Source organism: Hippoglossus hippoglossus, chromosome 7 (genome assembly GCF_009819705.1).
Source record: "Hippoglossus hippoglossus isolate fHipHip1 chromosome 7, fHipHip1.pri, whole genome shotgun sequence".
In the NCBI taxonomy this organism is placed as follows: Eukaryota; Metazoa; Chordata; class Actinopteri; order Pleuronectiformes; family Pleuronectidae; genus Hippoglossus; species Hippoglossus hippoglossus.
In genome coordinates this window covers 25,130,158-25,157,731 of record NC_047157.1, presented here as the reverse complement: position 1 = coordinate 25,157,731, position 27,574 = coordinate 25,130,158, and the positions used below count along the sequence as shown (strand labels likewise).

Genomic DNA, 27,574 nt, shown 5'->3' with positions numbered 1-27,574 from the left:
AAAAAGTCCCCGTCACCTCTATGACGATTCAATGTTGTGACAACAAACCAACATCTGGCTCTTGTCTGCAATGGGAATAGATAGAATCATCAAACTCATAATCGGCTCCGGCTCCGATCAGCATCAGTGGAAACACGACACCCAGGTGAACACGCTAATTTCTTCTTCACTTCTTCAGTCTAGACGCTGATGCTGCACATTTTAAAGGCACAACGTTGCGACATGAATTGAACTAACGGGCGTTGGTGTGTAAAAAAAAGCCCTGAATCATTTGTGCAACAGCATTTTTTTTGTTTTGTTTGTATGGTGCAAGATGCAACAATGGTCATTTCATCAGAGTCAAGATTAACTTTTCTCGGGAAACAGGTCCATTTCCGTGAAGGTGAAGCGACCGTGCGCTGACGTGAAGTGAGTAACGGTCTCGGACTCCTCGGCTTCTCTTCTCCTCGCGGGACTGGAAAAGTACAGCTGGGGCGGATGAAAACAGTTGATTGGTTTGCAGCAGACTAAGACAAGAGGGAGCTCCGAGCCTGTCGTAGCCTGCTGGGGGGGGGGGGGGGGGGGGGCTCCTGACGATGAGGACACACTGGAGAAACATGTCCGCTGCAGTGGCTGAACGCAGGAACATATCTTTCACAAGCTGGCAGCACGGCGTGTTGTGTTACATGCAGCAAATCAGAAAAACTCTTCAACATGTAGAATCAGGGACGAAGGCTCGTTCTTAGGCAACACTGATGATGAATTCTAGTCTTGTTTTTTTTCTATGTCATAAAATGATTTACAAGCCGTCTCATTAAAGGGTGGTGACAGGTTCCTCATCGCGATTACTACATCCCAAACAATGAGGTGAACACAAAGAGGCTGATCCTGCAGCGACGGGTTTCCCAGGATTTCTAAATCGCATTTCAGCAACACGGGGGTGTAATCAAAGAACAACAGAACTGGCATGTTTTCCATTTCTTAGATTAAAAACAAAACTATATTTATGACTTCAGGGTTTTTTTACAGCGACTCCTCTCGCACAACGAAACAAGGGTAGAGGAAAGTGGGAAAAATCCACAAAGCAACGCCGACAAATATATGAAATCAAATGATTGATTAAGAAAACTTAACAAACGCATCACTGTGATTAATTTTACCCTAAAGAAGATGTTACCTAAATACACTTGGCGTCATGAACTCCGGCGGATGTCCACATATTTCGGCTTCAGCCCTTTTCCCCAAAAACTCTCGAATCTCGACGTCTTTCCAAGTTGATGTATTGTTTTTAATTTCGTTCAGTTTTTCATCCGCGGTGTTTTCGAACACGCCCACCTGTATTCTCACATTGGCTCATTCGGGGCTGGCTGGAAAAACTCAGAACAAAGTGTGAATGTGTTTGTCTGCGAATGTGAAGCAGGGACAGCAAGAAACACACACACAGACACACAGACAGACACACACACACACACACACACACACACACACACACACACACACACACACACACACACACACACACACACACACACACACACACACACACACACACACACACACACACACACACACACACACACACACACACACACACACACACACACACACCCTTCCTTTAACAAACACATTAACACCGGAGTGTGTCGACAGTCAGCTTCTTGTTGGAAAGCGATGAGGTAACTTTTCCCTCATCTCCCCTCACGTCCACTCGGCTCCACAGTCATCACAGCCCTGCAGACCACCACCTCCATTAGTGGGTTTACATTACTGCCCAAAGTAAACTTTCCGACGAGTTCACAGTTAGAGCTGAGGTCGCAACCTTCTGCCAGAAAACCAGTGTAAAGCCTCTGTAGTCAACAGTCAGTCAGGTTAAAGAGGGAAATACACAAACTGATGGACAGAAGATATTTTGCTTTTACTTGGGATTCATTGCACTTTCTTTTTTAAATATATGAGCTGGTATCGGAAATGTTTTACTCCTTAATATCTCCATCAGCCCTTAAAAATCCATATTGTTCGTGGCCCTAGTGGAAACAGTCGGGTTTCTCTCTAAGCTCTCGTAGCTCGACATAAAGCATGTTGTGATTTGACGTTATAATAATAATAATCTTTATTTACACAGAACCTTTTTATACATAAAATGCAGCTCAAAGTGCTTTACAATAAAATCAAGGACATGAAATGAGAAGTAAGATCAATAAGAGCAAGTTGGCAATGAAACAAAGACTTGGGGGTAAAAGCATGAAACTAGTAAAAGGTATAAAAAGAAAATTAAAATAAAGACGAAAGCAGAAGTAGCTCGTCTGTGGGAGTTTGTTCCAACGTATAAACTCAACTTTTTGGCATCTTCCAGAGTGAGGTACGGTCTCAAATGTCTTTGCGACGTTGTTGTACATTGTTATACAAATACAATCGAGGAGGAGAGGCTGGTTTAAACACTTCCACAGTCCGTAACAACAAAGTGCTGCCACCTCGCAGGAGAAATCAACGCCTGCAGGCTGAAGGATGAACTACCATCAGTGAGTTAGTGTAACGGCACGACACCCGGGACTCACTCCAGCTCTGCCGGGAGACGTCACCTCTACCTTCTCCCCGACAGGAAACAGGCGTCCAGCCAAATACAAGTGTTTACTTAGCAGCTCCTCGTCAGCTCAGTGCGATCGATACAGAAATCGACTGGAGCTAAAGGTCGAATGATTCAAACACTAGTAATGACGTGATTCTGTGGGAGTTTGATCGACGGACTGCGTCAGTGCGCGTCTGACTAACAGACTGATCTGGTATTAATTCCTCTTAAACATCAGCAAAGGATTAGTCATGATATGTGACTGAATGGGGACAAAAGAGATTGAACGCCAAAGGAAAACACAATGGGAGAAAGATCAATGTGTGCATGACACACAGACCCGGATCTCTGTGATGACAATAAGTCACACTCTCCACGTGCATCAGGATTTATGAGCAGAGTCAGTTTCCATTACACACCAGTATCTCCGGGCTCAGCCTGGCGTTTTTTCCTCCATTTGCCATCTTTACGGCAAGTTTAGAGTTGACGCACTCACGCTCCGGATTCGTAATGCACGAATTCAAAATGTGCATGAAAGCATTTGGATTGGAAACGCACTCAGTACAAGAGGCATCCCGAGAGTCGGAGCCAGCCCGCCGAGTCTCATCCTTTCCGTTTCTGTCAAACCCCGACTCTCTCTCTCTCTCTCCACATTATCCCTGCGCCTCCAGCTGTTTGGGGCTGGGAGAGGCCTGTTGCCACGGCGACCCACACCTTTACCAAACGTCTTGTCTGGTCCTGTCTTGTCGGAGCCGAGAGACGCAGGGAGGGAGGGAGATGAAGGAGACGGGGACAGAAGGGAAGAGGCTGCGTGGGGGGGGGAAGCGATCGGGGAAGAATAGGACGTTCTACGTGGGAGTCGAGGAACCGGGGGGGGGGGGGGGGGGGGGGGGGGCAAGCTCAGACTAGCCGCCGAGTGCTAACCAGCGTAATCTGACATCTATCCCGACCAACTCAGCCAAGAACTAACCCTTGGATTGAACATCGTTTTCCAGTTGGACACCTACAGGCTTATGTTCAAATCCCCCCCGACTTCAGAAAACCCACAGCAAAGTATCCACAGTTCACCAGAGAGCCCAGTTGGACGCACATGTCTAAAAGCCTCCTGGAAGCCATTGAGTGTTGTTGTGCAACGCGGTGACAGCGCTGAAGCACAGAGGGCGACACCTGGTGCGGTTCCAGTAACTCTGTTGCAGTCGTGCTGCGAATGGAAGAGACGCAGCCGCCGTCGGGAGCTGATCTATGGAGGGAGGAGGCCGATGGCTGCGCCGGCCTGAGTGGGAATAAAAGGGTTTAGATGAGGAGCAGGACCAGGCCTTCGATTCTCTCTCTCTCTCTCTCTCTGCGTCTGCCTGTGCTCGTGTCTGTTCTGTCTCCCGTTGCCAAAGCCGCCGGGATATCAAAGAGACTATTCAGAGGAAAAACTCCTAAAACGAAATATAAAAATTTAATGCTTTTTCTGAGTAAAAATTCCTTCTTTGATGCGTCTAAGTGGGCGAAGGGGGCGAAAGTCAGGGGATATATTTATGTTCCTTTCCTTCCTGGAAAAGTGCGTCGCACTTGTCAAACAAAAAGGAGAGTGAGAGAGTGAGAGAGTGAGGCCTGTGGGTCAGGGACGTCACTGACGTTGCCCCCTGCTGTTTAAAGCTCGTCACAGGCGTCATCTTCAGAACTACTGAGCAACAGCCAACAAGAAACACGCCGTCAGAAATGATTGCACTACTCAGTAAATCAGATTACGCTTTATAGCCGGGGAAGGGCCAACACTAACATGACTCACCATCTCACTTTTCAAACCTTGCTCCATAAAGTGCTAAAATTACCAGAAATATTGAGAATTGTGACATTTCAGGATGTCCTGCTGTTTTACCAGAACACAAAAGGAGTCATTGACGATGACAAAGGTTTTCATTGTACAGATTCTGCTTCACGAAACGTAAGAATGCATCCAAAAGACTTCAGTCTAAAAAGTGTTCAGTCACTCTTATAACACTAAATCATGTGGAGTGAATGTGTCTCAAAGTGAACTGAACTAATTACAGATATAAAACACCGATTGAGACACGGTGTCTAAAGTTTGACCTTGAAAATACGTCCTTCCTTTCGTTGACTCGCCGTAAAATGTTTAAAGCTGCTGCGACAACAGTGGAACAGACAAGTACCTGTTGCTTCGCTCGTTACGACGTCATTCAGGTCACCGGTTTCTTTTTTTTACGGCCGAAACTTGAAATGTTTTGATTGACTCACGGCGCTCTGGCCGTCGGCGGCGGCGTCGCAGCAGGCGATCGTTTTTCAGGAAAAAGCTCTAAAAAACCAACTGCGGGTCCAAAACTCACAGATAAATCACAGCGTCGGAGCTTTCGACAGCTCACACAGGATTCGTACCTCCAGTTGTTGTTGCAGATAGAAAAAAGCACATCGTCACTGAAGTTTTTCCTGTTGCATGTTTTCAGGTTCAGCCACAAAAAAGGCTCATGGAAAAAGTTGGGGACCCGCCGGTGATTGAGATCGGAGATTAAAAGAGCTGCGATTACACTGGGATAATTATGTTTAGTCACGCAAATGTTGTTTATTCATCGAGTTTATTCGCTGAAAGGGTCCAAATGTAATCATGGTTTGATTCAATCCTTTACCGCTAAGAAGGTGAGTGGTCCTCTGGTCCTTTGTCCGTCCACTGGGAAACAAGTCTTTCCCTAATCCCCTTCCATAACAACATCAAACCCTGACCCCCGACCGAGGAGACAGGTGGACCTGCTTTGTCCCCCCCCCTCGCCCCTACCACAGCACGTCATATAAACACAAATAAACACTTTTAAACACGGCACATAAACTCGCCTTTTTTTTCTCGTTAACAGTTCAACAAACAAATCTTCTAGAGGAGGGACTGTGCGATGCCGGAGGGGCCGAACACTCCCGAGTGTTTCAGGGAAAGAGGGAATGGGAGAGTCAATAAAGTGAGGAGCAGGGAGAGAGAGGCAGCAGGGAGAGTTTCAGGTTAAGCTCTTTGGCTCGCTCCTCTTCCCTCACTTTATTATTCTCAGTTGCCATGGAGAACAAATCTATATATAACCATCTCCCTCTGTCTTTGCGTGCCGTCTGAATTCACCAATCTTTTCTCTGCCCCCTTCTTGCATTTCCATTGTTTCCACAGAGGAGACAGCAGGGGGGACAACATCTCGGTTCAAAGGGAAAAAATCTGTCTAATGCCCCGGCTCCCGTGGCCGAGCTGAGCCGACGAACCAAAACAACCTCCGGCCCAGACACTCTGTCGGGTCCCCTCGGCCTTCTGGGCAGAAACCAGCGGCTTCAAAGTAATAACTCATCTCACAGTCTGGTGGCCAGACACAGAGTCCAGACACTGGACACCCTTTTAACACCTACGAGCCCAGGCCTCGCCGCTCCGCTTCCCCGTCCCTGTGCTGTAATGCAACACAGGTCAGAAGCTTAAGAGGAGTTTCAGGGACAGAGACGACATCCAGACTATTATTAAAACTTACAGACAATCCCCGTCCCTGCTAACGCGCCTGAAAACACATACCACATGTTTAGGTATAAAGGGCATGTGTGTGTGATAATAATATCAGGAAGCAGATTGTCTTCTCTATGGTTTGTTGCTTACTTACAGAAAATACTACAATGATGAAAAGTGAGACGTGAGATTTCTTTTCTTGGACCAAACAGCGAGTGTTTGCAGCGATTTGCCTTCACCGCTGGTAGTCGAGTCGTGACCGGTCTGAACCAAACAGGAAGCGAAACAACCTCCATTTATACCCGTCAATCAAGCAACACAGCTGTTTTCAAACTAGAAAACCGGGCCAGTGTTTCAGGTGCTTGAAAACTCCAGAGTATTGTGGACACCAAGTGGAAATGTAGCCACAGTCAACAGGCGTCTGCGTCTTCTATTAAAAGACGTTTGATTCTCAGTTCCTGATTGAATGATGGTAAAAAGCCTTGTTTTTTTTTTAAGAAGTCCTCGTGGGTGAGAGTAGAGTTAGAGCTGCTGGAGACATAATGTTACACAACAAGTCTGTTGTGCTGTTATAAAAGCATCTGACGGTTAAAGTTTGGTGGAGATTAGGCACAAAAACAACTCGGCTCGAGTTCAGGAAAGTTCATGGTTTGGTTTAAAGTAAGTGCTCGTTAAAGTTGGGGGAAACCTCACGGTGGTTGAAAATGGCTGTTTTGGTAACTTCAGAGGGGCTTCGTCATCTCGGTTAGAACAAACCAGCGCTGACCGTCGAGAGGAAGTGGGACACAAAGTGTTCTCTCATGTCTCATCCCCTCCGACCTCGTCTTTCTGCAGCGTTTATCGTCCTTAGAGCAGCGTCACACGGTTCAGGACAACGCTCGGAATTCCTACAGCTACTCGGGGGACTTGAGCACATAAACCTGCCTGAAAACTACGAGAACAGGAATCAGCGCACATCTTGCAGATTACAAGCAACGTGTGGAGTTTACTGCTAAAACAGGAGACCTTTGTCAGAATCTGATTGGCCCCTGAAGTCTCCTTGTCCTGTCAATAGTCTACTTTGTATGCTTTTTTGCAGAATTTTCAAAATATATTAAGTGATGTGTGGCTACAGAGCGAACAGTAAACAAGGACAGACTTGAACGTGCACCTCACTCTATCAGGAACTGTGCATGGATGTTATAATCCCCTTAATGGCCCCTGATTTAGAAATGTCCCAGATCTGCCTCTGCCTTTAAGTGAGCTTTTAAATGTTTTACATGATATTAAGAAAATATATGATGTAAAAACACACAGGACACAAAGACAAATCCGTCCCCTGCACAGACCGTCCTTCAGGTTCTTACCTTAGTGGCCCTCCGGCGCTCGGGACACTCAGGGTGCTGGCACGCCACCCAGTCCTCCTCCTGGACGGGCTTGTCATCTGAAACACAACACACAAGTCAATTTGACATCGCTCTTCATCACCGGACACCGAACCAGCCACCCAGCCAGCTGCACACCCATTAACACACCTTTCTTGGTAAAGCTGTAAAAACATAACGTAGACACCAAGACTGGAGCCGGTGCCTGTGTTTACACAAGCACGAGCGAACCAGAGGGAGGACTGCGAGCACATGAAACACTCTCACAGTAATAGAGACCAAAGCAGCCATGTCATGAAGGGGGAAAAAGAGAAGTTCGCTTAGAGAGATTTCTCGTAGGAAAGGTAAACAGAGGGAAGAGGGTGGGGTGTGTTGTTGGGAGGAGATCAGAGAGAAATGAGTCAGGAGGAGACAGGAAGAAAATTGGGCAAATGAGAGGAAGCCCCCCAATCTGGGGTCTGTACGAAAGTGCTCTCATCGCGGCCGAGCTCGCTCGACTCCACAATAACAAATCACTGTTGTCAAATAAAAGCCCGAAATCTACTCGACTGGCTGGCCAATGCTACTCTGAGGGTTTGATAAAAGGGTGTGTTTACATTTCCATCTCCTACGTGTACACACACGATAAAGATATCATAACATAAAGCCCGAGCGCACCAATATTTATGTGTGTGTCTAATGGGAAAAACAGAGAATACACGTGTAGGACGGAGAGAAAGTCAGAGCAGGGAAGGAGAAGCAGAAAGAGCCCGAGGGGGGTGGGGGGGGGGGGGTGGGGGGGGTGGACATATGGCAGAGGTGCTTGTTGCAAAACGTCTCCGGTTTCCGGGCACGACTCGACTTTGTAGTGAACCCTTCCAGAAAGCTCAGATAACCTGCTCAATGTAATGTCCCCTCTCCGTATTTGGACAAGTCATTAATGAAATATCATTAGTGAATCATCAGGAGCAGGAGGCCGGCCGCCGCTGGAGGATGAAGTCACTCCCGTGGCCCCGACTCTAAAAGGCCAACTTCAAAACAATAATCTGTCACAGCGGAAAAAAACCAGCGAGATGGCCGAGGACCGCCCGGAGCCGGTGAACAGACACAAGTCACCTTGAGTCATCCGCTTGGCTACAGCTACACACGCAGGTCAGAGGGGGGGGGGGGGGGTTGGTAGAGAAGAGCCGACCTGTCCACAGCGGATTTACAGCTTAAAGGAGACATACGATGCTTTTACAGCTTTTCTTTCCTCTCGTGAGTTTTTTTCTGTGTTGGTCAAAGCTGTGCAAAGTTAAAAAAAGTTGATGTCATGTTGTATGATGTGCGTCCTTTAGTGGATAATCTGCCACACGCCCTGACAAAGCCAGGTAAAGGCCGGGGGGGGGGTGAAGACGAAGCGTTTGATCCAATCACAACAGAGGGGGCCAGGGGGGGCCAATCAGAGCCTTATCAGCAAGGGGCCTTAAAGAGACAGTCACACTAAAGGGAGGTTCATGCTTCTGTGTCAAAGCTTCGTCGTAGGTGAGCACGTAGAGTTTCTGTGCTGGTGTTGAGTGTTCACCGGGTTTCCTGTCCGCTTATTTACAAATTCTCTAGTGTTTCTGTTTGATTCAGAACAACGGCGAGTGCCGGAAAAATGCGATGCTACCAAGCGGACCAGGCTACGGCGTAGCTTCGACGTAGGAGCGTGAATTGGGCTTAAAAAGGAGCTAAAAGTGTTTCAGACAGACATTAGAGCTTTTAAACCTTTTCAAGTAGTAAACCAAATTAAAAATATGAACATCATACGTCTCCTCTAATGCTAATATAAGCATGCTAACATTCAGAGGGTAACCGAGTATTGTTTACCATGTCCACCATCTTACATAATGGTACTTAACACAAAGTACAGCTTTCGACTGATGGAAATATCGTAAATTTTGATTAAAGTTAAGAGTTCATTCTGCAGTGGGAATGAACTGAATGTACTAAATCCAATGATTGCGCCGACATTTCACTGAAACAATAAATTGAAACCTTGTCATGGAGCTCAGGGAAAAGTCAAAAGATCACCACAGTCAAGAGGATTCATCTGGGAGCGGTAAATGTTCGTACAAAAAAAAAATGTTGTGCCAACCTATCCAGTGGATGTTTGGATATTTTCGGAGAATAAGTGAAAACTTTGGAGCTGCTGTTGGAACTGAAAACAGACTAATAAAAAACCAGTAACCTTAAACTGACTCTTAGAGGAACTGTCAGTGAATCACCGATGTCAGTAGGATTCATCCTTTGGCAACAGCGGATGTCTCGATGAAAATTCATGCTGATCCCCCCTCCGGGTTGTTGAGACGTTTCAGTCTGGACCAAAGCGAATGAAGCGACCAATCAGCGCCGCCAAAACCCGAATGCCACATGCCTTTCGAATGCCTTTCTACAATCCCACTGTGGTGGAATGTATTTTGTCCAAACTTACATCACCTTCCGGGAAAAACAAGAAAAAAAAAAGCTGTGCTGGGAGCCGGCCGAGACGCGCGCTCACCTCTGGATGTGGCCTCAGCCAGCGAGCCTCCGGCTAACGGCTCCCTCGGGGTTCACCAGCAGCAGGCCGCTGAACGAGCCTCCAGCTTTCTACGGAGCGTTTCCCCCCAAAGAACCTTTCTCTACCACAGCGAGACTTCACGGCTTTCCAGCGGACAAAACGTTACTCATCGGTCTGATGTCGGCTCTGATCACGGGGCGGGGGGGGGGAGCAGAGACAATCAACAACACACCCAGATCCTGGTGAATCTAAACCTTTTAAGGTCAGGTGATAACTAACTTACTGCATCTAAGAGGCAATGAGGTTCCTCTGAGCTCTACAGTGCAGTTTAGTGTCTTTCAGCTCATTTGTTTTGGTTTCATAACTTCATTGGTGTGGGTCAGTGTCGCCACTGGAACCAGCATCAAGTAATAAGCTCTAAAAAAACAAATTTACTAACTTCACCTTCTGCAAACAGAGCAAAGTTAGCACCTAAGTGGTGAACATCATGGAGGATTTAGCATTTACCAGCTAACCAGTCAGTCAGTGACCTCTGGAGTTGGTGACCTCTGCTAATAAGTTAGCCATATTAATTTAAAATGTGATATCCTATTAATGTTGTAGCTATATATTTGTTTCTGCTGTCCCCCAAATGGGAAAAAGAAATTCAGTATTTCAAGTACAGAACTAAAAACTTTAAATTTCTAATGGAATCTATCCACTGGCATCTTACTAAGAAATGTATTGTTTAAGCAATATCGGTAAAACTAAAAATATTTCCTAATACTTTTTTGGAAGACGCAAAGTTGAGACTGTAGTTTGAGTTTGTTCAGTTAGTTTGTTTTTGACGGTCAGATACATTTAAAGATTTGAAAACGACTGAACTCCATTTAAACCCTGGTAAATGTTGATTACTCATTGATATAATATTTTCATAATTGCCTATTTTTGTCTTAATTTACTTGTGTTTTTCTCCATAATTTCGCTCTACTTAACAACAAATAAAGTTTTTTTTTGGTGCTAATGACACAGTGAAGCCACCACAAATGAATGTGGTTCTATGGCTCATGTTACGTCTCATTAATTTAAAGTGACTGAGCCTCAACCTCAAACTCACTCTGTCCCCATCTGCCCTAAACTCCAGCCTCTCCTTATTCCCCTCAACATCTCAGCCTGACCACCATGTGAATTTTATTATAAATCATCATTCTGCTGAACCTCCATCTTCTCTCCGACTTGCTCATATCTTGCTGACTCTCCCGGTTTCTCTCTCTCTCTCTCTCTCTCTCTCTCTCTCTCTCTCTCTCTCTCTCTCTCTCTCTCTCTCTCTCTCTCTCTCTCTCTCTCTCTCTCTCTCTCTCTCTCTCTCTCTCTCTCTCTCTGATGAACTGGAATCCCTGAACTCAGCACTGCTGATTCAGCCAAAAAGCAAACACAAGCACGAACTATACACGAACACACGTGACAGCAGACAATGAGCTCGCACACTAAAGAGACAGTGGAGCATCCACATCTACGCGGCTCTTTGCTGGCTTGCTCACCACAGAGAGACTCTGCCCGGGGCAAAGACCCATTAGACTCAGCAGTGGGGGGGGCAGGTTGGAAGTGATGCACACTGGAACACGCCAAGTTTTCCCACTCGTCAACCTCCACATCCTCGTCTCGTGACCATGAAGCAGCTCAGAGCGCGGTTCTAAAGTGTCGGAGCTTTGTGTGCGCTCGTTAAAAAGTTATATATAAAGAAGTTCTGGTGCTGAAATATTGATCATTTTGAGGATTGGAAAAGAAATTCATCAACTCAGTTTGGTCTAAAATTACTTTACCTTTACATTTTGGATACACACATGTACGGTGCGTTTCAAAGTAAGATTTGCATGCATTTATTTGAAAACAGGAAAATTATTGATGTGTTGATTTATCAAGGAAATAATCTGCAGATTAATTAGTAATGGGAACAATTATTCGTTGCAATCGTTAGGTTGCCGACTGAAAGTGAGAAGCTGGCTTTCATCTACGAGTCAAGAGCCCGCTGATATGAACACTCTGAAAACCTGGAGTGGCAAGTATTTTATTTATGTTATTGAAAAACTGGAGATGGTGACAGGTGCAGCGACATTAAAAAGGGTGGGGCTCTGCGAACACACAGTTACACCTGTGGTTTTGGACACAAGCTAACGAATATTTCCAATTGCGACGACATAAGAGTTCCTGCTCTTCATCTCCTCTCACACCAGCTCCTCCCTCAGGATGTGGAGATCACCAGGTTACACAGGGAGAGGCTAAGCCGTGTGCACGTTTAGCCCTGAGCCTCACACACAGTTTTTTTTATGAGGAATGTTAAGAATCCTTCGCTCTGTGGTCCGAGCACGAGGGCTCGAAGCTTATTCTTGTTATTTGCCGAGGCCCGGACTCCTCTCTTCATTTTCGATTTATGGTTTGTGAGAGCCTCTTCATCCTCCGCACCCCCCCCACCCCCACACACACGCTTCCATATGTAATGTACCACGCTCCATCCTTGCCAGGAGATGGTTATAATAAAAGGACTCCGAGGCAGATGGCAGGCAGGCAGATGGCGTTCGGTCAGGGATAGTTGGCGAAGAGATTGCTATATCAGCACATGCAGAGAGGCAGAGAAGTTAGAGCAGTTTAATGTACAAATATACACCTACTTATGATATGTATTCAACATTACTTTTAAAAAAACGTAGCGATGTTAAAGATCTGAGTTCAAGGAACAAAGAACCAAACGTTTACGACAGTTCTCCTCTGCAGGTGAATAAGTCGTGGGCTCGGTGAGCAGACGAAGGAAAACACGCTCAGGTTGCAGCTGTTTCTAATGCGGAGGGTTCAGTGGCAGCAGCCAGGACACAGCCCTCATGCTTATAATGTTGTTTTACCCCCACAGCGGTGAAATCACACACATGTGCATCACAACCCCACCCCCCCCCCACCCCCCTCGTCCATCGTTCCCACTCCACCGCCACATCTGAGCACGCCCAAGGTCTCCATGTTTAAAACTGTGGAAACTGTTCCAGAGGCAAACTGAGGAGCCGTCCAATGTTTTCAATTCACACGATGTGAAAAAACGAATAATATCTGGTTTACTCTGCCGACTGATTGTGGAATAACTTCATGAAAATGACAGTTGCCAACGTGGGGCCCTCTCCGGTCCCTCCAGGCGCACCTACGGTCCAGTGCTACGACACAATAAACGCTGAAAACCTAATCCCCGGTCTCCATCTTTAAGGGGTCAGGAGGGGATTACTGCATAACTGGAATATTTTTAGGGCATTTATGTCAGAAAGAACAGAAATTGGTCAAGTGCAAGTTATTAATATAGAATGGTGCAGTGCCCTTCTGGGTTCTCAGGGCCATTCTTTTTATGGGCTTTGCTGGTTCCAAGTAACATTGAGGTATGTTCTGTTACTGGAACTCATGACTGAGAATGACCCGGGGGATGCCAGTGTGTACTGGATCATTTGGACATTGGATGTAATGTAAAGCAGGAATGTGGTGACTTATGACCTGAAGTTGTGCTGGAACTCAAATTAGAACTCAAACAACAAACTTTGTTTTTGTCGAACTTCCTGACAATATCCGGAGGGATACAAATATCTCAGGGTGAAGAAGAGGAGGAGCCAAACGCGTAGAAGACTTGGCCGAAGATGTCAACTTCGAAACACGATGAGATTCAAGAGCTTTTGGTGATACAGGCCAACACTGGTGCACATGTGCTCACTTGAAAGTCCAGACCCTGCGTGGACCTTCTCTGTAGTTCACATCTAATAATGGCTTTAGAGTTCCAGCCGCTATCGAGCACCGTTCTTATTTATTCTAAATTCTTTAATATTGAATCCGTCACCGGTAACGTTCAAGGGTCAAGTCCCTCTCCAGTGCCGGTGTTCGTTTTGTCCGCTCAGGGCTTTATTACATTTCTGCCAATAGATCATCTTAAATCCTTCTCTTTGAACCGCTAATATGGCCCTTTTCTGTCAAAACAGACTCAGAGCTGCCTTTCAAGGCCCTGAACCGCTCACGGGGGGGGGGGGGGGAGCTTAGGGTTCAGCGTCTTGCACGGGGACACTTCCACATGTGGGCAGGAGCAGCACAAGGGATCAAACCGCCAACCTTACTGTTAGAGGACGATCCGCTCCACCTCCTACGTGTTAAAAGGAACGTGTTCGTATATCAGCTCCAAAACCTTCTCATATATGACAAATCAGAGGGAGGTCAATGACTGTTCTAATTCAAAGAAAGGGACAGTTGTTGAAGTGGCGGAGCTGAAGAGCCGAGTGCACCAGGGAGTCGGGAAATGTTTTCTTTCTGTCGCCGCTTGAAGCTTAATCACCAAGATGGTGAAAAGGTACAAGGATCAAAGCAGCGCGGTTCCCTCTGTGCCATTCCTCTTTGTGGCCTGTGCCAAACAGGTCTGCCGCAGCAGGCACTGTCCTTACGCTGACCAGAGAGCGGACATTATTTCCACGAGGCTGGCAGAGAGGAGAGGATGAGGAACATTCCTCCCCCGGCCCTGTGTTATCACTTCCCCTCCAGTAATGGCATAAATCGGGCGGCACAGCGGAAAGCAAGTGCCCCTGTGCCACGTCAGAAAAAAAACTGCACTGAGCGGAGACAGGGAAGCATTTCAGTTCAGCTATGCACTCCTTCGCCGGTAAATATTTCATCTGCGGAGCCGGTCTCATCCGCTGTTCCCCTCTCTTCTCACTCATGTGAGGCTGTCTTCATGCCAGGTCACTGAGTGCTTTCCACGGAAGAGCAGGGCAATGGAAAAAAACAAAACATTTCCATGATGAGGCTGAAATCCTGAGCTCGAAATACATTTCAACCAGATCATCTGCTTTCAGGAGAGTTAGGTATAACAATGTGAAGTATTGTGCGATAACATGTTGCACGGTATCACACGTGAAGGCGGGTTTGAGGAAGCTCCGACAACAATAAGCAACACGGAGCCAACTGGTAAAAATGAAAATATGCTGATGACACAGGTTTGTTTGTGTATCCTGTTAATCAAGATAAGACTTAGTAAACAATCCAGTCGAACCAGTTAAATGGAAAATACATTTACAAGTATCCTGTGCTCCCGGGCTAACTTTATACTTATCTCTCGTTCAAGTCTAAACCAGTTTTCAGCATATATAAGAAAACAAATATCTCTTCATGAAAAGGACGTGTAACACACTCGTCCCACGTACTTCCTGTTCCTGGCCTGTCCCTTTTGTCTCTGGCTGCAATTTGCAAAGGCGGCTGATAAGAATCTCCTCTTTTTGCATATATGTGGTCACAAATCCAATATTTTTTAAAATTCAAATTTCGGTCAGCCAAATATTTGTCCAGATATTTCCGTCTTGACCAACTGGTGACGGCACTGGTAGTTTTCTTTATTTCCTTATTGATTTTAATCGTTATTTTTCTATTTTTGTTTGTTAAAGGCAGAACACGCGCGCACACGCACACACACACACACACACGCACACACACAGTCAGGTGATTTCTCCTCAGAGCACGGCTTACCACACAGATCGTGGTTGACGTCCAGGGACGAGGACCAGGAGTAGCGCTCTGCTCCCACTTGGCCGAGAGAGGGCGGCAGCGCCTCCAGCTCGTACGCTCCACGCTTCTTCCAGTGCGTGAACATCGTCGCTTCTTCAACCGGCTCACGTTAAGTCGTCATCGGTAGAATTGATGTTTTGACACAGCCCTGGCCTGCTGAACCGATCGGCCCTAACCCGCCCCGGCCCCCCTCTCATCAGCCATCTTTGTGAAATTAAGACGTCCCTGCCCAGCTCAACTTTAAAAACTTTGCCAACTGCCAATATGTTTACTCCAAATCTCCACCTGCGCAATTACCTCATCCAGCTAAACCACTAAACTCTCTGAGCCCCGGCCAAGTCCGACTCTGCTTCGAGGCCGGTCCAGGGGAGCAGACAGATTTCCCTCAAGTACAAATCCACTTCATCTGCAGGGGACCGGGTTACTGACTCTAAACCTGGAGTACGCGTCACCGCTGCCATCCAGGTTTTAACCGATGAATCTCAAATAGGCAACAGCAGGTGATATAACTGACCACAGGTCTGTCTTCAAAGCAAACACTGATGTCAACATGTCCCCCCCCTCCTTCGCTGCTTCTCCCTGTTGATTCAGTGCAATGTTCAGTCCACTAATCATCCACTAAAAGCCACACACCGAGAGCTGTCAAGCACCAAATGCTGCCTTCTTCTAATCCATTTAACTGAGCTGTTCCTGCCTAAATTACAGACGTCCAACTGCTGCAAGGTGTCGCAAACCAAATCCCCGGCAGCGAAAAGCCGCCGCCGCCGTCCCTGTCCCCGAGTCTCGACCTCATCCTTCCAAAAAGTTTTCCCCAAACTGTACAAAACTTGGGAGTGAGGCAAACTGCTCATATTAAAGCCCTGTGTAGGATCTCCCAACGATGGGGGGGCTTTCTGCCCACTCCATCGCACAAGTGTTGTATTCATGCAGAGGTGAGTTGCATGCTGGGACGGGCAATCTGGGCCAATGGCTTTTGGACTGCGTGACACAAAGATCTCTTGTAAACCTCCTTCCCACATCCAGAGTGAACTTTCTTTATGTTTTGCGCAAAACTGTAAAGGCCTGACATTTTTCTGCATTAATTAGTGCCCGCGCCTTTTATGTCTCCTGAAAGATTTATTCCTTTTTTATGAAAGCACCGACTCTTCTGCGGAGGGACAATGCTCACACACTGGAGATGAAGAAACCGCCCAAATGAGCAAAGGGAGTTTCATCATGAGACGCTCAACTTGAGACAATGCTTTCCACTTCTCTAATATCTCTGAAAAACAGCTGAGGGGTTAAAACAACATGGAGTCAGATACCTCAAGTCGAGGCATAATATTTTCCCCAGTGTTGCTTAAAAGGCCGATGCTCTGCTATTATGCATCTAAAATGGGAGAAGAAATACTGTGAGAATGTGCTGCGCCGGCTGAGAGAAGGGAGGGACGTTGTCACACACACAACGACCCACATGTCCAATTTTGGGATAAGAAATTAGAGGGTAGGATGGGAGCCGGTTTGCTGCTCAGCTCTGGGCTTTGCAGACATATGGTAATAATCCGAAGCAGCTTTGAGCACGCGGCTTCCCTTTTAATGAAGAGAGCAGTCGTGCAGCATGAGAACTGGGCTGCGGATACAAGGGCCAATTTCCACCTACTGCCGAAAACAAAGAGGGCAGCGGAGGAGGTATTAGACAGGCTGGCTTTCATCATCATCCATCAGATCACCCTTCGATAAAAAAAATAATAAATGCTTTTCAGACAGATGTGGCGAGGCTATAAAAAGTACCTCCTCCATTACGGCTCTGCTTTTATCCAAATGCATTTTGATCTGATCTCACACAGAAAATACTTTGGCTACGAAGGAAATCTTGTTAACGTTAATTCGGGAATGGACATGAACACTCTGGCAGCCGAGCGTTGATACAGGCTGCTTTCTCTGGCAGGGTTCAGATGCAGTCATTCGTCAGGGAGCCAGAGTCTAATGACGAACAGGATGTAGGTGAATCTACTTTTTCCACCACTAACACACAGACTATTCCTGTTCCTATTGTGCTCTCTCCTCTTAAAGGAGCGCTCCACCTATTCTGCACTGGACTCTCATGACGTTCTCCTGAGCGACAGACGTGGAACAATAAACAGTCCAAGTGGAAGTAGCTGAGGTTTAGCCAGACATTCACATTTGAATGAATGCGAATGAATTGGGGGGGGACGGGGGGGGGCAGGCCAGTCTGCGAGAACAAATAAACATGAGCTCTGTGATCGGTCTGGTTTCCAGAGCAGCAGAGGCGGCAATATTATGAATTTTAGTCTCTAGTATGGACCAAGCTCCATAAAGTAAGGAGGTACCTTTTATTTTGAAAGCAACTTTAAAAGTTACAAGGTGCTCGACAAAACAAAGATATAAACAGGAAATAACAGAGTAAAACACAAACAATAGAAGAATGAAAACTACACAGAGGGAAAGCAAAAACAATGGAACCGTAGGGACTAGACCAAGTTATAATATTTACCAAATAGGTGAGTTTTTAAACAACCTCTCAAAACTGTTGACGGACACAGGAGAGCGATTCAAAGTTGTGAATAACGAGTTACACTAATCAAGACGAGAAGAAACTAAAGCTTGAATGATTTTCTCCAGATCTTAGAAGGATAAGAGACTTTTTATTTTAGCAATGTTTCTTAAATGGAAGAAACAGGCCTGAACCACTTTCTAAATGTGGGGGGCTTTCTAAACACTGGACCCTAACTTTCCCACAATGCAACTGGATATCAGCTTTGATCTCACTGCCTCCTAAATACTCTCATCTTTCAAACCCTACACCCCCCCCCCCCCCAGTAATGGAGGGTTCCTCTTCAAAGCCCCGAACCAGAGCTGAAGGAACCCTGACGACATTTTAACACTGGAAAGTTCCTCCAGAGCCACAGAGGAGTTTTTATTCTCCTTAGAACGAGCAGAGTAAAAGGAGCGGCCCTTTGAAGGATGACAAAACCAATCCTGGAATAAAGAGAATATCTAAACCGATATAAACAGCTGATAAACGGAAATGATTCCTAAGATGTCGTCATTAAATCCTAATGACCAAGAAATGACCAAGAGGCTTTATTTTTTTACAGCTTGACCATTAACTTCATGATAAATAACTATAAATAAGAAGAAACAACCAATGCAACCAAACATGGAGTCTTTGGATTAAGAAAACAGAGATTAAAGCTTTCATGTGAAATGTAAACACGGCTGGAAACGTAGCATCGTGCAAAACACTCTCGTACTCGGATCGTATTTCAAACTCCAGATTCAAAGCATCTCTCTCTCTCTCTCTCTCTCTCTCTCCACACAAGCTCTCGTTAAATGAATAGTTCGAACTTTTTGGGGAAACACTCATTGACTTTCTTGCCAAGAGTGAGATGAGGAGGGCGGCGCCACTCTGTTAAATGTGATGTAAGAGAAACGTCGACTGAACCGTAAAACCGCAGAGTCCTGGTTTAACGAGAGTCTGGAAACAAAAGAAATACGTCACAGCACGAAACCTCCCTGTAAAACCACGAGTTGTCGCATTCACACTTTCACTTTTTATGCCAATATTTTTCCGTAATGTGACGTGTAAATTAGTGAAATAAAAAGGTGCTGGTAGCTGGATTTTCGTTTCCTTTTCACAAAGCCAGGTTTCTCTAGGTCTACAGCCTTTATGCTAAGCTAAAGCTACATCCATACAACTACATTTCCAAAACGAAACAATCAGTTTTTATCCCCGTCCACACTAACACACCTGAAAAACTCTATCACGTGACCGCTAACGAACACTGGACATGCACATTCCGGTGTATGCTAGTCGCAGAAAGAGCTAGAACGAGCACGTGTTATCGATTATCCACATTTTCTTCCACGCTGGTATCGCAGGATAATGTCGGACGCTTTCTTCTGGAAGGGGGGGGGGGGGTCATGTGATAGGAGCCTGACGAATCAGAGGAGGCTAAGTTGTGACAGAAAAGACCCAATTAGCAAGCGGGTGTGAGTGTCTACATCCTTGTTTTCCAAACATCTCCATATTGAAGAGTCACACGTCATAACATCGATGCATTTTCCAATCTTCTCAACTGACTTGCTGTAAAGTGACTCAGCATTCTTCCCCATGACGTCCATCTTTCTGTCCACCTTGTAATACAGCAGATGGGTTACACAGGAAACAGACATAAAACTTGACATTAAAAAAGTGCAGATGTATTTCCCACACTACGAGCATCACTACAGCAACGTCACCTCAACTACCTCCAGTTCATTTTTAGCGTGAGGCAGAAACCGCCGGGCGAAAAAAAACCTCCCCGTGTGCCGAACGCTCTCACTGAAGTATTAATGGTGTGTTGAGAAATGAGCATGTGAGCGGCTGCGGTGCGACAAGACTGTAAATGAGCCTGTCGGAGTGTGTGTGTGTGTGTGTGTGTGTGTGTGTTTGTGTGCGCAAGCTGCCGGGGGAGAAAAGTGTGTGAGCCTGAGTGTTGACGGAGGGAGTGCAGTCGAAGGCCTGTGTGCGTGCCCATGTGGAGGAGGCTCGGGGTTATATTTAGCAAGGTGGCCCATCAAACAGGCCGAGGTTAACTCTTCACCACCAAACTGAGACTGGATTTACACGTTCTCTGTGGGAAGTCAGTAAAAAAATGACGAGTGCAGATGAAATAGATCAATTTGTGTTCGAGAGCCACTTTCTAAAATCCTCCATCTCAGATGAAGAGAACATAAGAACAGCCTGCGTCTGATCTTTCATCTGCATGCAGACGTTTTACTACTTGACTTTTGGAAACACTTTTAGTTTGAAAATTCCAGGGCTGCACTGAAAGGGCGGTTTGGAAAGAATGTCACCTGCGTCTGATTCCTGATTTGTGTTTGTCAGACATGAACTCTGGAGAACGGCCCTCACACTCGGGTCCAGAACTTCTCCGGCGTTTGCACACCTGAAGAAACGTGGCGGGACATTGTCCAGGTCGGACGCGTTCATAACGACAGAAGAATCTCTCTTTTGAATTTCCTCGTTTTCCCAGGTTTCCCCGAGTGTCTTCTACGTGACACTCGCATCCTTTGGGTTCTTCCAGTTTTGCGTCAGTGTTAGAACGTCTTCAACACTCGCTTGCAGTAAATCCTGAGGATAATCTCCTGCTACATTCTCACATGGGCTCATTTGGACATTATCCAGAGTTTTCACTCGGGGTTGGAGAAACTCCAGAGAATGTCCAAAGCAACCGACTCAAATATTTGCGTTCTCAGCCCCTTCGGAGTTCAGTGCGTTTGTCTGAAAGCAGCTTGAGAGTGAAATGATTTCCCAGAGATATGACTAATTAATGGTAATTAATGTTTCTCCTCATAGCAATCCGTCAAACTGTTGAGATATATATCTGGAATAACCTCCCATGCACAGAAGTGTTTATCATTCTATCAACAGAGGTTTTCTACGAGTGTGAGCGGGACACGATTCAACAGTCCATCCTTGCACCAGCCGTTCACAGGGACCAACAACCAACTCTTCCACTTGTTGATGTGAATAATCCCATAATTGAAACAATCTGGTGTAAATTGCAGTGGGGGCTGCTGCCGAGGAGCCAATGACAGAGTCGACGGGGGAATCAAAAACACTTATTCCATAAAAGTACAGTTATTGTCGCTGCGATACGCCTAAACAGTCATTTAGCTGGGGCGGGGGTTATAAGTGTGGAAGGACTCGAGTGGAGATAAACACTGGAGTTTAAGAAGATCCCTGTGTGTGTCTGTGTGTGTGTGTGTGTGTCTGTGTGTGTGTGTGTGTGTGTCCTTAAATTACACCTTTAATTAGCTGCTGCACAGTTTAAAGAGAAGCAGCTCCCCATTGTTTCATTTACAACATGATGAGACCCTTGTGGGGTTTTTTTACCTACGCCACAGAGATTGTGTTTTAACTGTTTGTTTGTTTGTTTGTCAGCTGAATGGATTAATATGAAACTCTATAGAAGGACGGGACATGGAACCCACAGAAACAGAAACGATGAGATATAAAGGAAGGAAATAAAGTCTCTATCGCTGCTTTCAGACATGCACTGAACTCTGGAGAATCTCCTGACATTCTCCGGGGGGGGGCTGCAGGTGAGAACACAAATAGCCTCCTGACTTTCTCCTGCCAGAATACAAATATGTCAGGACGAAAGAGCGGAGCCGTAAACATAGAAGACACTGATGAGGATGTTGTTCATGTCTGGAAACCGCTCATCAAAGACAAAAAAAGAGGATCAAAGAGTCGCTGCTTTGTCTTCTGTTATCGTCTGTGACACATATCACATGAAATCAGAGGAAAGACAGTTTGACCAGTGAAGAAATGACGATTACAGTTCCCACTTCAGAGCCGTTAAAAAGTTATTAATGAGTCTGGCACAGTCAAACCTCCATAAAACAAATAGAGGCTGTCGTGCGAACATACTAGCCACGTGAGGCCAGAGTAATTATTCTCGAATAAGCGGTTGGAGACAAGAGAGAAAAACAAAAAGTGGAGAAAAAGCTGTGACCCGGCGCCACCAGGAAACGGCAGAAATGCAAAGAGGGGAAGAGAGAAAGGAAATTACTGTCGGGGAAAAAAGTGAAACAATGGAAAGACAGTATGAATACGGAAGTTTGAACTGTAACAAGCCACAAGCCAGACCTCAGCACACACACACACACACACACACACACACACACACACACACACACACACACACACACACACACACACACACACACACACACACACACACACACACACACACACACACACACACACACACACACACACAATTCTATAGTTACACTCAAGTGTGTAACACTCCACACGTCAAATATTCCCTCAGAGCTCTGCAGCTTTTTTAACATGAAACCCGCAAAACTCAAATAATCTCAACTCAAGGTCCTTTTAGAAGCTGCTCCGGAGCTTTCAGCTGCGTCACATGACCTTCATCAATCGATTGTCAAGAAAATAATCAGTAAGATATATTGTGAATTGTTGGATCACTAGTGTGATTACAGGCCACTATTTTGTCACTTATCTTCCATTTACCTGCAGCCGAACTCGCAGGATATTTGAACACGAGAAGACGTCAGTGCGTGAAACGATGAATCAAAACGCGCTTGTGACGACATTAATTCAAGCCGCAGCATCGTGTGTTCGTCGTGTATCCGAGCAGCTTCGACTCTGACACCGTTAACACTGAATCACAGAGCCGAGATTCCGTCTCTCTGTTTTTTTGTTTTTCAGAAGTGGACGGAGACCAGACGAGACATCTGGTCCCGGATTAGACCCGTTATTTAAGACGGGCTTAAGACTCCGGTGGCCTGGAACACAGAGGGGTTCCAGACTCAACCAATTAACCAATTAAGGCTGCTAAACTTTAACTCCATTTTCTCTTTGCTTACTGCAGGAACCTGTGAACCGTCTGCACGTCGCACGTGTGAAGCCCGAGAGAGAGATTACAACTTTAGTTTGCTCCTGTGGAAAGTTGTAGTTTGACGAAAATAAGACTATTGATCATTTTAAAGCATGAAATCAATCAATCAGTTTCTCCAATATGAACATTTACCTGTTTTTCTTTCATTATCTTTGGGTTTTTGGACAAAACTAACTTCATGTTGGGGGCTAGGGAAGTAGAGAGAGCGTTTTTCAACCTCCCTTCACCTCTAGCAGACTGGATTCACTCAGATCTGTGGATTTACCTGTGTGGCTCGCTCAGTTTGAAGCTTCAGCAGCTTATGAGAAACTTGTAGGATTAATATCATGTGGTTAGATATCGTTTGAAATGGTACAAGTACCATTATACACATTAAAGGCTCTTTAAACCCAAATTATCTTTGGTTTGTTTGGACAGAACTAACTTTAAATTTGTGGTGTCGGGCCCTGGGAAAGTAGAATAAACCTTTTTCACACTTGTACTAACTGCACATTAATCAATTAGTGAATACAATGAGTCACTTCCAGCCATAAACAAGACTACAGATATTACAACTTTAACTTTGATCTGAATTATGAGCTGGGGATGAGAGGGGAGGACAGATGGCAGGTCTGGGGGGGGGGGGGGGGGGGGGTAGAGATTTACAGGAGGTGATGTGTATCATCTGAGTGTTCAGCTGCAGAGCTGAGCCTCCATCAGGGGGGGGGAGGACTTCAGATCAGACTGTACTGACTGGAAATACCTCTGTGCCTCCAGCTGGGATAATTGCTCAGGTCACTTGCCAAATCCAGACATGAACTTTGAAGAGTGGAGGAAAAGCTTGAAACAAAAGATGTGAGGGCAGCTCAGTTCCTGCAGGAGGAACCAGGATGTTTCTCCTGCAGGTGACTGATCCCACATCAGCTTCACAGAAGAAGATGATGATGATCATAGTGGCATTGATAAGGAAAAAGTAACTTCATGAATTTTTACTCACTGAGTCGTAATCTGAGCCCGAGCCAGCTCCTCGGTGGCGACTTGTGCAGAACTGAATTCATGGTCCACTTGTTTGGCACCATCGAAGCGCACACAGTCCGTCCTGGAACACAATCCCCTGCAGCAGCTCCTCCAGCGTGTGTGTGTCTGTCTGCGTGTGTCTGTTTCTATTAATCACCCAGCAACGTTTAATTAACTGATTTCACTTTTACGCATCGTGTCCTCGCCCCGGTCCTGTGGCCCTCCTCTGGCTCGCAGTGCGCCCGGGCTCCTGCACACTCTGCTCGGCTGTGAGCACAAAGCTGCTGCTGCTGCTCGGTGGACGCACGGGAGAAAAAGAGTGGCCAGGAAAAACCAAAACACACAAAAAACACCAAAACGGATCCGTCGGGTTCACACGACGAGCGGTTCCCCGGCACCGAGCGGCTGGGAGCAGGACGCGGTACAGAACCTGTTGCTGGCCGCACGCACGAGAAGAAAAGAGACGTCGACGTCCCGGTGGAACAATGTTGATTAGAGGAGCCGTGTCGGTGCAGGAATCCACAGATTACGCGCGGGGGGAAACCTTCCTCTTCACCTTCTGCGTCTCCTCTGGGGCCTTCGCGGCTGCGCCTCCGTGCGCGGGTCGATTCCCGTGGATCAGCGGCTCCGCTCCATCCGCAGCCGGAGTTGGAAACATATTGTCCGCTCGCCCGCTTCGTCTCGCCGCCTCCTCAGCTCCACCATCGGCTCCATTCATTCACACGACCGGGACCCACAAAGGCTGCGGCGGCTCTGCACAGTGACGCGCCGCGGCCGCTGGAGGCGCCACGGAGGCACCGGCGCGCACAGCAGAGGCGCGCACGGATCCTGTGTCCAAAGCGCGTTCAGGCATTGGACGGATTAACAACGAGAGGGCCCCCGATGAGGCACAGGCCCCCCCACCCCCACCACAACCCGGGACCCCGAGGGGTCAGCGTGGGGGCCCCGGGGCCAGAGCCTCAGTATGAAGGGACTGATAATAGTTTCAAAGTCAGTGAGGAAAAAAAAGAGACACAAAGCTGCAACAAAGAGATGAAAAACAACAACAGAGAGACACACAACTCCCAGAAACAGATGACAAATTAACACAAAAAGACAGCATGAGGTTAAATACACACAATATGACAATAAAGAGACAAAAAACAACCACAAAGAGACAAAATACAACCACAAGCAGACACAAGACTCCCATAAACAGATGAAAAATGATCACAAAAAGACAACATGAGCATGAATGGATACACAATGACAATGTAGAGACCAAAAAAAAACAACACAGAGACAAATAACTTTCCCATAAACAGATGAACATGAACGTAAAGACACAACATGACAACAGAGACACAAAGCCCCATGAAGAGATACAAATTAACACAAAGAGACAGCATGATCTCAAGTAGATACACAATGACAATGCAGAGACAAAACACAACCACAAAGACACAATATGACCACAATGAGACAAATTGCTTTCACAAAACTCCCATAAACAGATGAAAAATCAACACAATGAGACAACATGAGCTTAAATAGATACATTATGATAATAAAGAGACAAAAAACCACCACAAAGAGACATACAGCTCCCATAAACACATGAGAATGAACATGAATGCCCCACAAAGAGATGCAAAACAACGAGGAGACACACAACTCCCATAAACAGGTTTTAAAAAATGTCGACAAAGTCGCAATATGACCACAAAGAGACAAGAAGCAACAGTTAAGAAACACAAAACCACCATAAAGAGATGCAGAACAACACACAAAGCACATAGACACAGTCACAGAATGAAAAAGGCAAAGACACAACAAAGAGACACCAAATTAACACAGACACAAAATGACCAAAGACACAAAGAGACCATCAAGAGACACCAAACAACCATAAAGATTCATGTACCCACAACAAAAATATGAAAAATGACCACAAAGACACACAAAATGAAAAGAAAAGGACAGTTTAAACACAAAACAACCATGAAGATGTTGAAAAAATGACCGTGAAGAGATGAATAACAACCAGAGAGAAACATTTAACAACTACAACAATATGAATAATGACCCCAAAGACAAATAAAACGAGACAGAATGACCATTGATAGACACCAAACGACCTTAGAGACACAAAAAGCTGCACAAAATGAGGCAAGACAACGATAAGGACAAAAGAAGGACATCTAACAACTTCAAAAATATGAAAACTGACCATGAAGACACACAGAATGAGACAAAATGACCATAAAGAGACCAAATAACCATTAAACGACACTAAATGACCATTAAAACCCAACACGACCACAAAGGCATGAAAACAAACTCCCAACAGCATCCTTGTCTTGTCTCTGTCAGTGTGGTGGTCGTATTTACAAGGTGCGGGGGCCTTTTACCTGCCTGAGCCCGGGGGGGCCGTGTCTTCTCATGTACATTCAGACGTTCGTCCTGTCAATCAGAAGACGTCAGAGGGAAGAAGACGACAAATGAAGTTAGGAATAAAAGACACAACAAGGCAGGTGACTGCTCCAGGGGCCCCAGAGGCTCCAAAAACACGTCGCTCTTTCTGCTCTTCATATGTTTATCAGTTTGAACTCAGTGTTTTCAAGCTGCATTTTGAATCTGAATTAACTGGTGTTAAATCATACAATCCCACATTTACTGAATCGAGGGTGAAACTGAAATCTGATCTTTGAGTCACGTTTCTCCAAAAAGCAAAACATATCATGAAAATAATCCACGAACTTTGAGAAAAAGAGAGTTTATCTTTCCCCAAGGAGTTTTGGAACTGAACGTGGGGATGTGAGCAGATGATGTTTCACTGATGCAGTGTTTTTCATGAGTGTCACAGATTACATGAGAAAAATCAGGAGCATCAGCATGATTCTGGTCGGAGCAGCAGCTGAACAATATTTGAAATGTAGCCCACGTCCTGTTAAAAGGTGCATTTATCAACCATTTCCATGTTCCAGTAATCTTCCGGTTATCTTCTTAAGTTACTAGTTAATGATTTGTCAAAAAAATTATAAAAATGTCTGTATTTAGTCCAAGTTTGATCTTAATGCAGCTTTTTTAGTTCAATCAAAAGTCCCAAAACTCAAAATGAATCAATTTACAACAACAGATGCACAACTGAAATAAAATATACGTATAATCAACAACTAATCATTTAAACTCTAATCCTGTTTTTGTACATTATACCTTATGCTCCATTTTAAATATGTATTTGCTCTCTTAAGTTATTTTAACATATTTTACTTAAACTGACATTTTGAAGGTTGCACACACACGGCCGCAGCGTCAGGTAAATCCTAAAGGCTCAATGAATTATAAATCTCCCACATCAGAGCGTCGGTGGATTTTTCTCCGTGGCTACAAATGCACTTTAACTTTAACGTTTGCACGGGGGGGGACACGTTGCACAGACGTGTTGTTTCAGGCCGTCTCGTGGCTCCGCTGCACTGGGATTTCTCTTTGCTTTGCATGAGGTCTATGGGAAAACATCTGACATGACAAAGCCAAAACAATGACTCGGCCAAAACGCCGCTGTGCTGTGTTTGTATGCAGCCGCCCTCAATAAAGAGGCGGGGAACAGTGAACAAAGAACAGCACGGGGGCAGAGAGGGGACGTTAAAACAGCCCACTTAACAAATTAGCAATTCTCCACTGAGTGTGTGGTTGTTTACGACCGAGTGTCCTCCTTCGGGTTCCTCCGGTCAGATAACGTAAAGGTCAGTC

The 27,574-nt window shown here is 45.7% G+C and overlaps 1 protein-coding gene across 6 annotated transcripts in view; it reads right to left on the bottom strand.

Annotated features, from left to right (window-relative positions):
* The window catches only part of plekhg5b (pleckstrin homology domain containing, family G (with RhoGef domain) member 5b), a 65,578-nt gene extending 40,900 nt beyond the window's left edge, over positions 1–24,678 (bottom strand). For 2 of the 6 annotated variants that reach the window (XM_034589651.1, XM_034589653.1), the window contains exons 1-2: positions 23,823–24,678; positions 7,361–7,437 (exon numbers count right to left, since the gene is read on the bottom strand). In XM_034589651.1, the coding sequence (XP_034445542.1) occupies positions 7,361–7,437; positions 23,823–23,904 (159 nt within the window). In that variant the 5' untranslated portion in view covers positions 23,905–24,678. Of the gene's footprint in view, positions 1–7,360; positions 7,438–15,386; positions 15,540–23,822 lie in introns of those variants that run through there. The other 4 variants (XM_034589648.1, XM_034589649.1, XM_034589650.1 and 1 more) reach the window with 3 other exon arrangements.
* Positions 24,679–27,574: the final 2,896 nt, after the last annotated feature.